We start from the raw sequence: 17,091 nt of genomic DNA, 5'->3' as shown, positions 1-17,091 counted from the left end.
ATTACAGGGAAAGAAAACTCTTGAGTTTGCCTTTGTAGCAGCTGAGCAATTTGCTCTAAGTATGACAGTTTGCATAAGTGCATGGTCCAAGAGAAAATCTATGCCTCAAATATTGAGTAGCAGGGGTTTTTTCTAATCTATCTGTAAAAAACTCTTGCATTCCTGCAGTTTTCTGCAAGGCTTACAGAAACACCATGTGTCATGATACATGCTAAGCTCCGGCGATGAACTGCAGGAAAATGTTGAAAATTATTTCTTTGTGTAAAGGGATTTGATGCAGTCATTCTTTGAAGTTCTGGGTGCCAACAGAAGAGGTCAAAATTCAGCCTCTGTGCTGATGCATGGCTTTCTTCAGCTGCTTAGGAGAGCAGGCAGCTGTAAGAATAGGATCTGGTTTCTATGGCATTAGCCTTGTGTGTAACAAGGAAGAAATAATTCAATTTTTGAATATATGTTATCGTTGCTCTAATGGGAAGAACAACACATTATCTCCTTTATTTATCTTATCTATATCATCATATGCTTTAATTCTCTGAAGATGAGCATATGAACATCTTCAGTTAGATTTCATTAAATCAGATGGGCTGTCGCTGTCAAATTTATGGAAGTAAGTTATTCATTTATATCTCAGCTAATTGATTTACAGAGAGATGGAATCTCAGCCTGCAATCTTTCCCTAGAATCTTGCTTTTATTATAACACCAGAAATTGAGGGAACAAGAGAAATATCTGATTTCTAACTGTTGGAAGATAAGACAATTGGAAATTTTATATGAAGAACCCAGCAGAGTTGGTCATTGAGCCCAACAGAGAAGTGGGAGCTTCATTTTAATGTCATCCTGTGTAATTTCTCCTTATCCCTGGCATATTCCCCAGAGATATGCATTCCAGATCACAGAGTGGTGTATAACAAAAAGACGACCTGCAACCTACAACAGTATTTTCATAGTGGGCTGCTTATAGAAAGGAGATGGGACCAGCTGCCCTGTCCCCGGTCCCCGTGGCATGAAAAAGGAAAGGGGCATCAAATAGGGAGAGCAAAAAACAGAACAAGAAAGGGGGAAAAACCACAGGGGGAAAGAGAGAGTTTCCCAAATAATTACACAGTCAATTTCACTGCAGGTGATTTGTGAGTTTTATGACTCAGCTAGACAATAAAAGTCTTTTAATAGAAGATTCAGCCAAACAGCCTACTTAGTTTTCCCTTCCAGTAGGCCTCTACTTTAAGCCTTAAGCCTTTTGCTCCTGAGTTAGTATGCTTTTATGTGCTGAGAATCACTAGCCTCATTACAGATATAGTGACTAGTGTGGTAAGATACACGTCCTGCATGCAAATGCCAAGTGGTAAATTAGCACCTGATTATTAAATCCACATGATGGGAATTGTGAACTTTTTTCTTGCTTTCATCTGGGTTATGCCATCTATTTTTGTTCCTTTTACAAGGAACTTTTTTGTGCCGGAATTGTAACAAAAATCACCTCTTCACTATCAAATAGTCTTCTAGAATCAGAAACTGCTCTATCTTGACAGGAGAGATTAATTACATGGTTTGATTTTTTTTCAAGTGGCATAGATAAAGCAGTGGGACAAGCTGACTGAAGCCCTTCCTAGCTTGGGCATCCCGTGGAAAGCAATAGCATCTTCGGTTGCACCTGCTGCAGTGCAAAGAAGCAGCTGCCCCTCAATTCCAGCGGTGCCCTGTGAAATTGTTCTGTTGAAGCCAACATGGTGACCGTAGCTGGAAAAACCACTTGCAAAACCATATTAAGACACTGAACATGATCAAACCGTGAAGACCCTTGCTTTAGTTTCCTTCTTGAGAACTTCTTCACTTCCTCTCTTCTTTTCTTCTCTTCTTCTTCCCTCCTCTTCCTCTTCTTATTGCAGGGAGTTGACTGGCTTAACACTGTGGGGCTGGAAGGGACTGGAGTAACATCATGCTAACAGCTAGGGACAACCTTTTCCTCTACTTTCTCAATTGCAGATGAAGTCAGGGGAGATGGCTGCCAACATTGCCCGGGAGCTTGCAGAGCACACAAAAAACCACTTGTACGCTGGTGACATCACGTACTCCGTGTCTGCCATGGTCCAGCTGGTGAACTTGCTTGACGTGCAGCTCCGAAACCTGACTCCGGGTGGGAAGGACAGTGCTGCACGCAGCTTAAATAAGGTAAAAATGAAGGGGCTTGGGAAGGGACAGGAGGCTGAAGAAGGGTTTGGCTCTCCCTGGAGAGCTATTATAAATGTCTTTCTGAACGACTGCCATTTTAGGGTAGTGCTTCTTTCGTAGTAGACAAGAGTACCTGCCAGTTTTTTGTTTACAGTATATTTTATTCTACTGAGAAATGAAACAGTTGTAAATGCCAAGTGTACTATTGGTGCTGGGAAATGTATACCCTTAGATGTGTAGATATATGGACTTCAGGTACTTCATTGTGATCTCAGCTCTCATAGCTCAGTATAAGAATAACTGAAGCGATGCCACGGCAATTATTTTGGACTTGTGCCAGCATGAATGAGACCAGAATTTGATCCAGCGTTTCCAGAGCTGAATCTGTCTGTGAAATGCCTTGTAATATGATCCAGAAAATCTGAATATTTCAAGCCCCAAGAGACAAAGAGAGCCTGGATTTTGATTTTTTCATCTTGTAACATTACAGTATGATGATGTGAAGGTCAAATGAACACTTTTATGCATGAATATAAACAAATAAAAGCAGACAGAAACATTTATTTACACTGGAGATACATTTACCAAAGGCACATAAAATACCATCATATTTGCACGTAAGGTCTTCAGGATGGTTTAGTATTAGAGGGCCTTTTCAGTGATGACCCGTGACTTAGCCCAGAAGCACCTTACTGCATGGTGATGGTGTGGTTTCTGTGCCCCTGTTTGAGAAGAATTATGAGTCCTTTTGTCATTTCCAGAATTAAGTGGAATTGCTACACGCTAAAGATGCTAGAAGTTGCCAGTTGTGGGAGGAAATACAGGCTGTGGAGTCCATAAGAATACATTTAAAGCTGGGAGTTTTCTTGGTCCAAGGCCCTCTTCATGACTAAATCTCTTGTAAACACATGGGATAGGCCTGATATAGGACTCAGATGGTGAATCGTGTGGGCCTGGTCATCAGAACAAAGAGTGGCTGAACCCTGTGGCTACAAGCGCATGATTATATTGGTCAGCCAGTTAAAATAAGACACAGAATTTTGTTCTCAGCTGTGTAGCTGGCTCTGACAGCCCTGGCATCCATGTACGTGAGAACAGAACTTGGTCCCAAGGTTATATGGGGAGTAAATGATCCCAGTTAAGCCTGAAATTTTTTGCATGTCTTCTGAAGAGAAGTACTTTTCAGAGAAGTAACATTGTCTTTTTTCTTGTAAGTTATTATTGTAGACTTACGCTGTTTTAAATGCAAAGGGTTTCTGGATTGTTTAAGATTACAGCCGCATGGGAGTTGAAGTCCTGCATCTCATGTGCTTTGCATGTGCTGCGAATTGGGTTATCCTGATGCTTTTAATTAGTGCTGCTTCCAGCTATTTTATAACAGTGTAGGTAATAATTGTATTAACTGTTACATCAGCATAACATTATTTGTTATAATCACACCATGGTTCTTTGTTTGAAATGATGGTGATGTCTGACATTATCAGGTAAAACCAGCAATTATTGTCACCTACTAACGGGTTTCATGGTTGTAGTTTGCTTGCTCTTCTGAATATGCCTTAGCCACACCCAACATTTTGTCACTTCAGCTTTGCAAGCACATATTTTTCATCTTCTTATATCCCACCTTCCAATACTTGTTTCGATGACATGAAATGGGGTTGTACCACAGGGGCAGGTATGAGTTACTGAGGGGAGGGGAAGATTGGGCAAGGCAGGGCTCCTCAGCTCGGCTGTCACTCCTGGGGTCTGCCTTGCAGGTTTTCCCCCCCGCCATCAGCTTTGCACAAGCAGCTCATACAAATCAATTGCACTCCGCATTAAAATTCTGGACCACGTGGAGTCCTGCAAAACAGTGATGCGAGTCAGTGATCCAAATGACAGGCTCGGTAATTTACTTGCTCTCATTCCCCACTTAATTCTTTAGAAGAGCAACTGCTCTGTGTTCATTTAAGAATGCATGAATTCAACTTGGAAGTAGTATTGGGCAAACAAAAGGCAGCAGAGTTACTGCTCCATTTTCCCCTTCACTGATCAAGAGTATTTCCAGAAAAAAAGGAAAAAAGTCATTTGCAAAGAGTTTTGTTTAGTGCTGTTTAGTCAGAAAGAAGAAATAAAGTAAGCACTAGCCATTAAATATTCTTTAATCATTAAAGGAAGTGTGCTGGGGATCTGAAAGTAAATCACCTGTGCTGTTTTGTACTGGGTTTTTTTTTACAAGCTGATGTACAATGAATTGAAATAAACTGACATAATCAGAATTTTTAAAAGCCGTCATCTTTCACTTTTCTGTCGCTAAAAGCTTTATGCTTTCCACTGGATCAGGCTTAATTAAGGTAATAATTGTTCTGTTGCAGACTGGCAAGACCCCTGAGTGGATAGCTCTGTAATTTTCAGCAAGGCTTTCTTTGATCTCCATTTGTTTCTGTAAAGTCTTCATACTGGCCAAGTTTACCCAGAGGAAGATTTCTACTGTTACAAATTGATGAATTAGAAATTGAAATTAGGCATTGCGTGATACCTGGGTGTATTTTGTTTATTTCAGAGCCTCAAAACTCTCAGGGACAAATTTGGCTCTCAGCTGTACTAATGGGATTGCTCTGCTGTGAGTTGAGAGCACAAGTTACCCCGGATCTCTATTGATGTGCTATTTCCAACCCACGCACATCAGCAAAAACAAACGCAGCCAAGCCAGTGCTCTGAGCAGCCTGATTTTGTGAGGTTTAGTTGCACTGATGCAGAGCTCACCAGTTCTAGCTCCTACTGCAGACTGCCTCCAAAGTCCCAGGGAGGTAAATAAGTGCCTGTTTGAATTTCGTGACACGCTGAAGTGCAGTTATCAGGCAGCAGACATACAAGTGCATATCAAAGTACAGTCCTAAACATGGCTTCTGTGGAAAAGGTGGGATTCTTTGTGGAAAGGCTATTCAGCATATAAAACATTTAGGCCCAGGAAATACAAAGGAAAGCACAACTTGGTATGAGAGGACTGGAAAATGCATTCCTGGAGAAGTGGTTTAATCCCAAGTGGAGAGAATGGCCTCAACTGGAAATATTACATCGGATTCCCATTTCATTGTGGCCCTTTACGCTATCAGGAGCCCTGGGCAATGCTCTCTCCTTCAGTGCAAAGTGTTAGCACAGTCAACATGTGCCTGAGCGGGGCTTTAAGCAAGCTCACAACAGTGAAGCTGGAGTGCTATAGGTTTTGCCTTTAGCCAGAGACCTGAGCAGGTGTATCAGGATGGGTCTGGACAGGTCCATCCTGTATCAAGATGCAGTCCATCTTGCTCCCAGGAATTGGTTCTGTTCATCCAAAGCTTGGTTATAGTTCACTGTGCCATTAGCGCTGTCTGACTGCAAAGCCCACACTCCTCTTACGTAAATAACCATCAGCCCCATCCTTTCCAGCCTTGTTTGACATGGAAGTATCACATGTGATCTCCAAGCTGTAAGGAAAACATCGTCTCTTCAGCATCTCTACTTGACTTCAGTGTCTGCTACCATCTAACAGCTGCTCTTGCAAAGTTGCCAGTCTGTGCTCTGCTTCACTGAAACAGGACTAACCCATATTTCTGGAGCCAGTCCTTCCAGCCTTCTGCTGCTGCCTAACTCGCATGTTTCCTTTGGTTTAGTTGGTTTTCAGGAGTTGTTTGAGAGAAATGAGGTTTTTTTCACAGGCATTTTCTTCAGTTTTGTTCCCTTGTTCTGTCACTAACTTGTTTTTTCTATTCCGTCTTTAATCTGCTGTCTTTATGGACTCAGCTTCAGAAAAGGGAGCGCTCTTGCAGGGCCTATGTCCAGGTATTTCTTGTGTTTTTAATACACGTGTCCAGTTGTTTGACTGAATGACTGTGAATTGGGTCTTGTCTCTGTCAATAATCTGATTATTACCATCTTTGTGGCAGCAAGTTCTAAGGTTAAGGTTACAGGATAATAATTTCATTCTTCATCTCCCCCCATCTGCCCAGTTGCTCTCAGACTTAACAAAAATTTGGGACAAAATCTCTGAACCAGAAAGTGGGAAAAAAACATAGGAGAGATCTGACAAGACTCTTCCAGCCATCAGAATAAGCAGGACAGTGTGGATGCGTGCAAGTAAAGAATGCAAAACTCCTGCTCATGGAGGTGTCTCCAGACCAGCTGGGTTTCACTTACAGCATGTCACTCACATAATTGCCACCTGCATTTCCTTAGTTTTCTTTCTTCCCCTCTTACACTTGCAAAATTAGAAACAATTTGAAATGGCAACAGTCGGCATGAGGGAGGAGGTAGGATCATAATGAAATGCAGAGTGTCCTCACAGAGGGATGTAGGAAGGAGGAGAGTGCTGCAAACTAAATATAGGATTAGGAACATAACATCCTGTAAAGTTCACCCAGCTGTGGCTCAACTTTTGTAGGCTTACATTGTGTTTTACATGAACAAAGTCAAGCCCCAGTGTTTTGGAAAGACCTGCTTGTAGGCTTTTCAAGAGTGGGACCTTGGGTTATGTTATTTATCCTGTCACCTTGCCTTATAGTATTTGCTCCAGTGACTTTTATATAGACTTGTTTGTATACTATGGGTTAGTTAATGCTACTTTAAGAAGTGTGAACGTTTTACCTTCTAATTTCTGTCTTGTGCTTATGAACATTGATGATGTACTTATGGGCGGTTGATCATTATTTATATGTGTATGTATAACATGCAGAGGTGTAGAAATGAACCCTATGTTTCTGAAGGGGGCTATCTGTACCTGAATTTTCCTGCAAAATTCAACTTCCTACAGTTAGTATTGACTTTATTTTGTGAGCACATATTTCATTTAGTGTATGGGATTAGATGGTTTAGCTTTCTAGGATATTTTAAAAAAAAAGTACCCCTCTGTGCTGGTAGACTGTCTGTCTCTTCCCTTTGGATATGGTCATGAGAGAAAGTCACCTTATCCCTTCCCACATTAACAGATAAAGATGAGTTATGGAGTTATACATACCTTGTCTGGAGTGACTTCTCGTAAGATCCCAGAGAAAGTAACTAGCATTTGAAGGAATTTAGGAAAGTTTACAGTGCAACGCTCACCCCCAAGCTAGCTATCTTATCTACCGGTACCACTGGAAACGTGATGAGGCTGGTTTGACCATGGACCACACAGTCTTGTTGGGGACCTTGGGTGGTACTTGACCCATAGTTGTCCTTTCCACTAGCTGCACAGGCGTACTCTACAGAGTTGATGCATGCTCCTGGTCTTTTTGTCTTCTTTCAAACAGCAGTGAATAGTGAGTTTAATATACTCTACAGAAAGCTTGGCATTGATAGAATAAAGCCTGAATATTCTGCACAAACTTCATCTTACCCTTAATTTCAAGGACTTCTTTCCTTTCACTTGGAAAGACTACTTGTGTGTTTAAACATTAGTCATGCACCTACTTCTTTATTAGATGAAAACTCATGAAAGCTCATTGCCTGAGCTGTTTAGTATAAATATGGACAAAACTGGTAAATATATTGAAGAGGACAGTCCTGTAATGGAGGGCTTGAAGAATGAATTAGATGTCCTAATTGAACCTTTCCAGCTCTGCATTGTAATATAAGGAGGTAAAGTAATGTATCTGGACATATTTTCATACAGTATGTTTCCATTTGGAAAATCATGTAGTGAAAGTCATAAAAAAATCTTGTGAGGGAGAGTTTGTCTGTAATAGCAATTAAATGTGATTGCAGATATTCTTGTTACAGGCCACTTATCCTTTAGCAGGCAGTGAAATGTCTGGGCTGGCTAAGGCAATTTAGCACAGATTTTTCAACAAATCTTAAATGGTGAAGTCCTGGATTTTGTGAAGTCAATAGGAGATAGGAAGTCACTGGGAAATATGCCACTGATAGCAGAGAAATAGAGTTTTCAACCTTGCCGACATGATCTCCTTGTGCTGATCTCATTATTGTGAAGAGCATCCATGGCTGAATTCGGCTCACAGGGCTGGCAGTGTACCTTCAGTCCTGTGCTCCCTAGACAAAGGAAAGTGTGGTACAAAGTTTATGTGAGAGATGTCCAGCAATTGTAAATATCAAAAGTGCAATTGAGAACAGGTGAATTTTGGAGAGGAGGAGGGTGACTTGAGAAGATAATAATGCTAAAATCAGTCCTGCCGTTTTCTCTGAGCTGACAAATTTAAGTAGTCGTGACAGAACCCCTGTAGCGTTTGGGGTATAAAGTCTTCTTGAGCCCAAAATAAATGAATATAAATAAATATGTGAAATGTATCTGGAAAATTTGTGAGTTATTCAAATATGAGACTGGGAATGCTGTATCAGATTATCATCTCATCTCTCTGGGTAATTTTATAATTAAAACAAATATTGATTTAATTTGTGCAGTGTCACAGTATTTGTTGAGTTAAAAGCTCAGGGATTTTATTTCTGGAGATAGAGGTTACAAATGCTGCTCCTTTAGTTGTGGTAAATGATCTTTTATATCTCAAAAATTCAACAACCGACCTGACATGTGATGTGATAAACACATATTAATATAATGACCAGACAATTGGTGGGAGATTTTTCAGTCATGGTGATATTTCAGAAACAGCCACATGGGCTTTAATTCATGATACTAAGAATTAACTTAGGCTGAGATGACCAGGGTGGGTATCCAAGATGAACACAGTGAGTGGCCTCAGAAAGGTGCTCCATTGGCTAAGGAGAGCTTGGACACAATGTGTGGCTTTTTTGAGAGCAGAGATCTATATCTCTCATGCTCACCTTTCTGCAGTGCACTGTTCTAGCACTCTATTTTGGGAAAGGGATGGAAAAGTCATCGTGTGGGAGCATGAGTCACAATGGGTGACACATTCGATTAGCATAGCTTCGTAGCTTCATTTGGTGACTGGTGTGTGACGTAAGCTGGTATGATTTGTCTGTAATTTTTTCAGAATTTATATTTGTTCATTTTCAAAGGCATTTCTCCTTAAACTGAAGCACTGGAGTTGTAGAAAACATGAAATCTTTGTCTTTTAGGGGCTGCGAAACTGGGTTTGGTGTCACAGATTTCTTCCATGCCCTTCAGCAAGTGGCATGTGCTCACTATTTCTCAGCTCCCCAACTTAAAGTGCCATGGTACAATTCCCCTGGCCTCTGGGAATGGAGGTGGGGTAGTAAAGAAAAAAAAGAAGGCTGAGTACTCGAATATTGCAGTAAGTGAGGCCATATTAACATGGAAAGTTTAAACATGGGGGAAAAAATTAGAGAATTTTGCTGTAAGATTTATTAGCTGGAAACCCAAGCTTTAATAAAGGTTCATACCACGTCTGTGTGTGCATGGAGTCTTTTTATCACATATGTACACCTGATTGCAAAATCTGAGCTCGCCTCCTTGCTTTGCTCGGATTTGTGGGCTGGAGCTCTGGAGCATCACGAGGCCAATGAATTTCCCTGTGGTGCCAGCCAGCAGCCTCTTCCCATGTGAAACTGCACGCTGTGTTTGGGACGCAGATCTCGGAAGACAAAAACTTCACAGGGTTCCCATTCTTTTTGGTTTTTATTTTTTAAAGCCAGTCTTGTGGCTTCAAAGATGGAAGCTGGTGAATACAATAGATAGCCTGACTGGCAGCTTTGTAGGAAGGATGGAAGGAGGAAGCAGAGCGTTGCTTTTGCAGCATTTTCCTGGTCTAATGGTGTTTGCTTCTCTGGTTCCTGCCATCCTCCGGGCTGTCCTGTAAATCAGCGTGCCCTGCTTTGTAATTGTGGGCTTGTCTATACAGCAAATGGTGAAGACTATGGAGGTGCCACCTGCTCCATGAAGATCGCAAGAGCTTCTGGGTGCAGGTGTCATCGGAGACACCAGTGAAGCCAGTGCTGAGTTGTTGGCAGGTTCAAGGTAGCAGACAGTGGCAAGTGGTTGCAGAGTTGTCCTTCTGATTCTCCTGGAAGTTTTCTGAATGCTTCATGCTTGTAATGTGGGCTGTGTGAATTGCTGTACTAAGCAAAAAGTGAAAGGCTTTCCTCAGAGGATTCAAGGCATTAAGTTTAGAGCTGAGTAGAAGAGACTTTTTCTTTCTTTGCTAACCTAGTAGCTCTCAGAAGATAAAAGGTGCATCTGGGACTTAGCCAGTACTATTTAAAGTGGATTAATTCTGTTTGTCCCACTTCTCTCTTGCTTGCATGGCCGGTCCCAACTTCCGTGAAGACTAAATGAAAGAAACTTGTAGCTCTGAGAGGGAGCGTAAATTGAATTGTACTGCATTTACTTGTGTTCTTGTGTCTGTGACAAGACTCTAGCCTCCATTTATATAGAAAGGGGCAAATTAATGAGGATTTTCGAGGTCCTTGTTTGGTCACTTAATTGGCTGTATGACAAAGAGCTCTGCAGCGCGTGTCAAACAACTTTCAGAGTCCTCTAATGATTTGCGCATTGCTCGACTCCTGATGCTATTCTGCGTGGCCTGTCAGGCGAGGTATCGTTGTTAAAGTGGCTGGAATAAATTGGCTAGCAGTGTGCATACAATGTCATATATTAACTATAGCTACAGGGAGTACTTTTAGTAGCTTTTTCAAGAGATCTAGATGTTTGCCCATCAGCATCAAAGTGCCCCAAACTTTCATTTAATATAATTAAAAGGACATCTGAAAGAAGTGTGACTCGCAGCGGGGTTCTGCGGTTTGGTAGCCCTTTGTTAAAACTCTGTGAACTTAATATACTTCACAGCTTGAGAAACCTGCACTTGATTTGTGTCAGCACGAGCGAAACTAGAAATCCCCACCCTGCGTCTTTCTGCCACGGTGAGCCCGTTGTTAGGGGAGAGGAGGATCAAAGCAGCAGCCTTGGGTTTGTCATTGGACTCCGAAACTCTTCACATAAATATTAAAAGGGAAGGTGACCACATATTCCTCTACTTACAATGGAGCTACACCTATGGTTATGTGCCCACATGTAACATAGCAAAACTGAGAAAAAGATCTTGCATTTTCTGTGTTGCTATGTGCTTACTCTCTGCTTTAGGCTTAGTCAGTCCTGGAATCTGGTGGCACTGGTAAAAAGTCTCAGTATAAATTGCTGTAGAGGTCAGTGGGAGATGTCCCTTTGATTTGGACCGTTGGAGGAAAGGATGAGTCTCACGAACTCCCTAGGACTTCCCTTGAAGGCTATGGGTATTCTGTCAAACAAGCATTTCTTGTTTGCAAGCCATTTTCCTTTCTTGCTACAGCTTTGCTCACTTCCCCGGTGTAATTATGCTAACGGTTGCTTGTATAGTGTCAAATCCCAAACAGTAGGGCAGCAAATACAGATGATTCATAAATGCAGTTCTCAGCTTATTCTGCGGGGAAGATCTCATTAGATGAAATAGATCGTGTGTTATTTCCTTCTTCCCAATCAATTCCTTTTATTTCAGTCTTACAGATGCCTTCTGACCTTAAAATATTCTTACTCGTATACTAAGCAAAGCAAAACCATAACCTGTAATTTGTAACCTTCTTCTGTTCCTCAGATCTCCTATTTTTTTGTGTGCTCCCATTAGGAGATTATTGGTAGTTAAAGGCCAAGATTGCACACCTTGCATGCCTAGTGCAAGACCATTAATTCCATAGTTAATAATTTTGTAAGTGGCCTAATTTTAATAAAGGTCAGTGCCTTTCTTCTCACTGCAATGAGTTCTCGGCGCCGCTGAAATTCAGGCCATTTCTGAGTCAGTACAGTTCCTGTAGCCACAGCATAAACATTTGCTGTAGAGTTGAAAAGAGAAGGTTGCATACTCTTTCTTGAGAACCTTTTCTCTCAATCTATGGAGCAATTTTAGAAATTTCTCTGCAAGGTTGGGGGAAGATCTCTTCTTGCTTTTACCATGAATAGTAGGTTTTGGCTCAGTTCACCAAAACTGACACCATCAATTGCCATTCACCACTCTGGTACTAGATGTAGGCTAGTGCTTCTGGCTTAGTTTTGAAGGCAGAAGCAGAGATTAGCAGTAGATATTCTAATGATTTAATATTTTTTAAGCACTCATTGCAGTTCAGCTAGTTTAAATATGTTTGTCCATTTCATTGAATATGATAATTGTTTTGTGATGACTTTATTGCTTTGTAAAAAGCCTTAGACAGCAGCTGGGCTTCCCTGTAAGAAATTGTCTCCAGTGTTCTTATGCTTTGACCAGAGACAAATTTTAATTTGGAATTAAAAGAATAAATGACAAGGCAAAAAGCCATCTGAGGGTGAAGAGCCTTGTCAGACAGATTTGAAGGCAATTCTTAGCTAAGAAGTAGGATTTAATGCCATCATTTAGCCAAAATGACATTTTCCGTGCTTAGTAAGCTGAAGAAATGACATCTGCATCTATTTTTGACCTGAAGTCCCACAGAGCAGATGACTGTTCCAGTTTGATTGGTGACCCCTTGTAGTGGGATCGAGGTGCTGTTTATTTGCCACTCTAAAAAGACACGTCATTTCCTGAGCTGGTCCCTTTCAATGCAATAACCTTATCAGAAGTGACTCCTTGCATGCCCAGATCCATGCTTTCATGCTAGTCCTCTTCTCCAAAGGGCCAATTCTGGCTGGACCAGGTACATTCAGAGTTAATGGGAGTTTCTCTTGTATTGGTGCTTTTTCTGGCCAAAGGCAAGAATCGCACAACTGCCAGCAGAACTTGTCATCAATGGCATTGATTGTGCCTTTAACTCAATTAGTTTGGAGGCTTGCAAATATTGATAGCTTAAGAAAAGGTTTTGTTTTAGCAGTGGGGGTTTCATATGAATACAGAGCAAAACCAGCTGTTCTTGAGCAAGGAAGCAGGTAATGATTTTTAAAGTACCACCGCTTTTCAGTAGGAAAGAGGAAAAAAGAGCATAACGTTGTGATCCTTGAACCATATCCGCATATCAGTACATCTGCTCTCTGATGTGTTTTTCATTTGCACTGTGCACTGTGGACCTGAAAGGGGTTTTGTGCTTTTTTTCTCCACTGATTTGCTGTTAAACCTCAAGCTGCTATTAAAAAGTGGGGTAGTAATGTTTTTGCATAAAAGATGATGATGCATTTGTTTTGGAGCAGTACCTGGAGACCTCAGGCAGGACCAGAACAGCCTGAGGCTGTGTCTGTGTGATTGCACTCTACAGTCAACCCTGCTGTTCTCAGAAAGGGTGAGCAAACCTTTTTTGATGACGCTGTGCCAGCAAACACCTTTGGAATAGGGGTGGCTGTACAAGCACTGCTTGTTTCATGCACCAACCATGATTTTAGCCTTGTTGCTGTAGCTCCTTCTTTCCTAATTTTTGAAAGGGTGTTGCATGAAATACTCCTGTGAGATCACAAGTGTTAGCAGCATGAGACAGGGCTTTAAAAGTTATAAAATGCAGATATTTTAGAGATGTCATTGCAAAAGTGGTGCTTTAATGCTCCGTGCCACTGTCCTCATTCTCCCAAAGTTGTTATAGGAGGTAAGGCCTTGATGTAGGTTCTATGCAAAATAATGTATCCAGTGTGTTCAGTCTCCTCTTAAGGAGGTGCTCCTTCATAAGGAAGGATAAACTGCATATTTGAAAATTACTAATTTCAACTCAACTGATCTTCCCTGTAGAGCCTGCTGGCATTCACTTGCCATGAAGCAGTATTTTCTGCAGTTGTAAGTTTGTTGGGCTTTCTGTTGTTCCATCAGCTGCTCGGCAAGAGGCCAAAATGAACAATAAAGGTTTAGAGAGGTCCTAACTCTAGGAGAGTTGCTACTTTTCTAAAGTTAGGGTTGCTGTGCTTAAGCACCATGGCGCAATGGTCCCAAATAGCAGTGGTACGGTCAGAGATAAATAAATGAATGTAGTATCACTGGATATATACTGCCCTCCTAGGTTTAAACTGTGTGTCACATAGCCAGATATTCTCACCAGACATTTCTAGAAGGGGAGAAGATAAAAATAAATGAACAAGCAAAATTCAGTTTTATGGAATGAAGCAGCTGTCACAAAGGAAATCAATGGGATGTGTACAACTGGCCTTTTAGTAATGTATAATTACTGTAAGACTCCTAATTAGTTGCCATTTGCCAATACATCTGTTAATACCAATTCGTAAGTGTCTGAGAAGGAAGGTTTACATTTTGTTTCTGTTTTGTAACCTCAGGACAAGATCACGAAATCATGAGCATGTGCCCTTATTTGGGAAAAAGATCTTCCTCTGCAATTTATAAATTTAACATTTATTTACATTGAATGTACACTCTGTGGTGCTATATAACCACATAATGAAAGTGATCACTATCATGGGATTTGTCTTCTGTGCTTGGCATGTTCTTGCTCTTCTCTCAATGTACAACTGTAGCCACTGCTGGAGACACAAAAGGTCCACTGAGTCTAATACTCTCTGAGTCTAAATACTCTCTGAACCGGGATGGTTGCTCTTTACAGACTTGTATTTAGGGGATTTGGCTTTGCACGTATAGGTACCTTAACATCACAGGCAGCATACAGCTACACCTACATATCTCAGGATAGAAAGGGAGATGAAAAGTGTTCCTTCTTGGCTCCCTTCTACCATGCCCTTCTTCCCTCAGTTGATCTTAGGCTACAAACAAGGAAGCTATGCCATGTGAAAGCTTTCCCTCGATGCCATTTGAGTTACTTTTGACCTTCGCCCTGGGCGTATGCGTGCTTGTGCTGTCTATTCATTAAGCCCCAGCAACCATGGGATTGGTTTGGTGCCATGCTGTGGGTGATATTGAAGTATGTTTGGGCTCAAAGCGCCACATTTTTATTTTGCATGAGGTTCACAGGGGTGCTTTGGAAATTGTTCACCCAGTTGAGCTGCATTTGGAAGAGGGATCAGGCAGGGGAAGAGAAGAAAATCACAACAGGACACATCAATGTCAGTCATGTCAGCGAGGTAGATATGCAACATCCTTTAATAGTTGTCAGTTCTTCAGGAATAGGATTAATCTCATGTGACTATGGGCACCTAAATGGGAATGTTTGCTGTAGTTCCTTTTACTTTCATTGGATTGAGAAACTAGAGAGCGTTTGGGCTCCCTACTTGGCTGCATGTTAAATTCTTGAATTGAGGTGGCATGAAACTAAGTCTTTCCTAGCTCCCTTTGAAAGTCCCCACCTTTATCAGGATCACCAGGGACCTTAAGTAAAACCTATCACACCATCAACTCCCAAGCACACCTATCTCACTCTTTCTTCATTTCAAAGGTCCTCTGTCAGGGCTAACCCTCCTTCCGCTGGTCACTGAGAGACTTTCCTGGGAGCTTAGCACTGCTGCTGCTTCTATGCTGGAGCTTCATTAGACCACAGAGTCATTGGAGCAGGTGTGAAACCCACCTAAACCATGACGGTTCGGCTTCAATGCAAAGACACAGGCTGATCCTTGTCCCGTGTGCCTGCTTTCCCACAGTTCCTGCTCCCCTGCCTGACTTTTCCCAGTTGGCATCTCTGTCTCAAGGGACACTGTTGCTTTAACAGCTGCTTTGTTTCATTTAAACACCTACCTCAGCTCCTGTCCAAAATGCAAACATTTCATTAGCACCTCATCTCCTTGGCTTCAGCCTGCAGCACTCAGCCATAATGAAGTGCTGCACTCAGGAATATAATGCAGGGAACACTTGATTAATGCACTGAAACAGGTGAGGGGAGTGACCCTCTGGGAAAAGCTATGGACTAAATTCATCTCGGATGTAATGCCAATGAAGACAGTCTACCAGCTTTGTTCAGATACATGCTAAGGACCTGACCCAAAGTCCTTGGAAATCTTTCTGGAGCTTTTGCATCAGATCCCAGATCCAAAGTGATGTGAAGTGGCTGGTTTCAGGTTAGTCACTTCAAGAGGATGTATGCTCACCAGCATCGCGTCCATTGGGTGGGGAGTACACATTGCGCAGGAAGTAGCACATTAGACCTAGTTGGTGTTCTCTCAAACTTTGCATGCACACATGCACACATATTTAAAAAAAAAAATAAAAAATGCATAAGATTAATTTTTTCTGGGGAAAAATCTTTTCAGCAGATATTTCACCATCACACAAATATTTCAGCATCTGTTTCATGTTTTGACAAATAGTCATTACCTTTCCAGCCAGAGCCAGGAGCTGGATCTGTTGCAAAGATTCTTTCCAGCATTCAGATATTGATAAAAGTATCCAAGATGTTGTTTTAGCAGACATTTAAAGACACCATTAATAGCTGAGCTAAATAGAAGTAAGGTAAATTGTAGTTTGCGTGATAACATTGAAAGGGCAGAAAAATCCTCATTGTCTGTTTTGCATGCATAAAAGATCTTTGCAAGAAAACACCATGTTGCATAGAACCTGCACAGCTTTTTGGTCACTGGAAAAGAATATTACCTCCTTTTTGCCTGTAAAGAGATAAGCTACCAAAGTAAACTACAGAATTTTATTAAGAGCTACAGAGATAGGGCTTCCAGATTTTAAAACACCGAAAAAACCCACACCTAAATGCTATGGATTTTTAGTATTTCTTTTTGACTATTGAAGTCAACCAGCTTTTTGTGTGCACATATTAAATGTGTTAAGATGATTTTTAGACTATTTAGGAAAATCAGTTTAATAACCAGTTTAAGAAATTGATTTATGGTTAATAAGTTCCACTTAACAGCAAATGAGAAAGGGATCCCAGTCCTGGATTGTAAAGGCTTGACAGCAAAATTATTTTTATAGTAGCACTAGAGAATGAGGTTTTCAGCCATTTTGGGTGCTTCAGTGGTTGAAACATGGGTTACTCCATACTTTTGGAAACCAAGCTGTGAGGCTCAGGAGGAATGTTGTCTATTATTCAAGGGACCCGGGCAGTAGCTGCCAGGGAGGGTAAGATCTGTTTAAGGTACAGGAGACATTTGGCACAAGAACAAATGAGTTAATTGATCATGAATGAATGTAGGTTGGAGAGTAGGAGCTTTATGCTGTCAGAGGAGCCCAATTCTGGCTCAGTCTTCCAGTAGGAACTATGGTGG

General features: G+C 41.3%; 1 protein-coding gene across 10 annotated transcripts in view; it reads left to right on the top strand.

The window, feature by feature from the left end:
- ADGRL3 (adhesion G protein-coupled receptor L3) overlaps positions 1-17,091 on the top strand; it is a 522,926-nt gene that overhangs the window by 422,386 nt on the left and 83,449 nt on the right. For 7 of the 10 annotated variants that reach the window (XM_054824728.1, XM_054824729.1, XM_054824724.1 and 4 more), the window contains 2 exons: positions 1,986-2,171; positions 5,934-5,972. In XM_054824728.1, coding sequence (XP_054680703.1) covers positions 1,986-2,171; positions 5,934-5,972 — 225 coding nt within the window. The remainder of the gene's footprint in view (positions 1-1,985; positions 2,172-5,933; positions 5,973-17,091) is intronic. The other 3 variants (XM_054824723.1, XM_054824722.1, XM_054824721.1) reach the window with 1 other exon arrangement.

This window comes from Grus americana, chromosome 4, assembly GCF_028858705.1.
Source record: "Grus americana isolate bGruAme1 chromosome 4, bGruAme1.mat, whole genome shotgun sequence".
In the NCBI taxonomy this organism is placed as follows: Eukaryota; Metazoa; Chordata; class Aves; order Gruiformes; family Gruidae; genus Grus; species Grus americana.
Note: the sequence above shows the minus strand (reverse complement) of the source record. Positions and strands in the feature narration are given on the sequence as shown.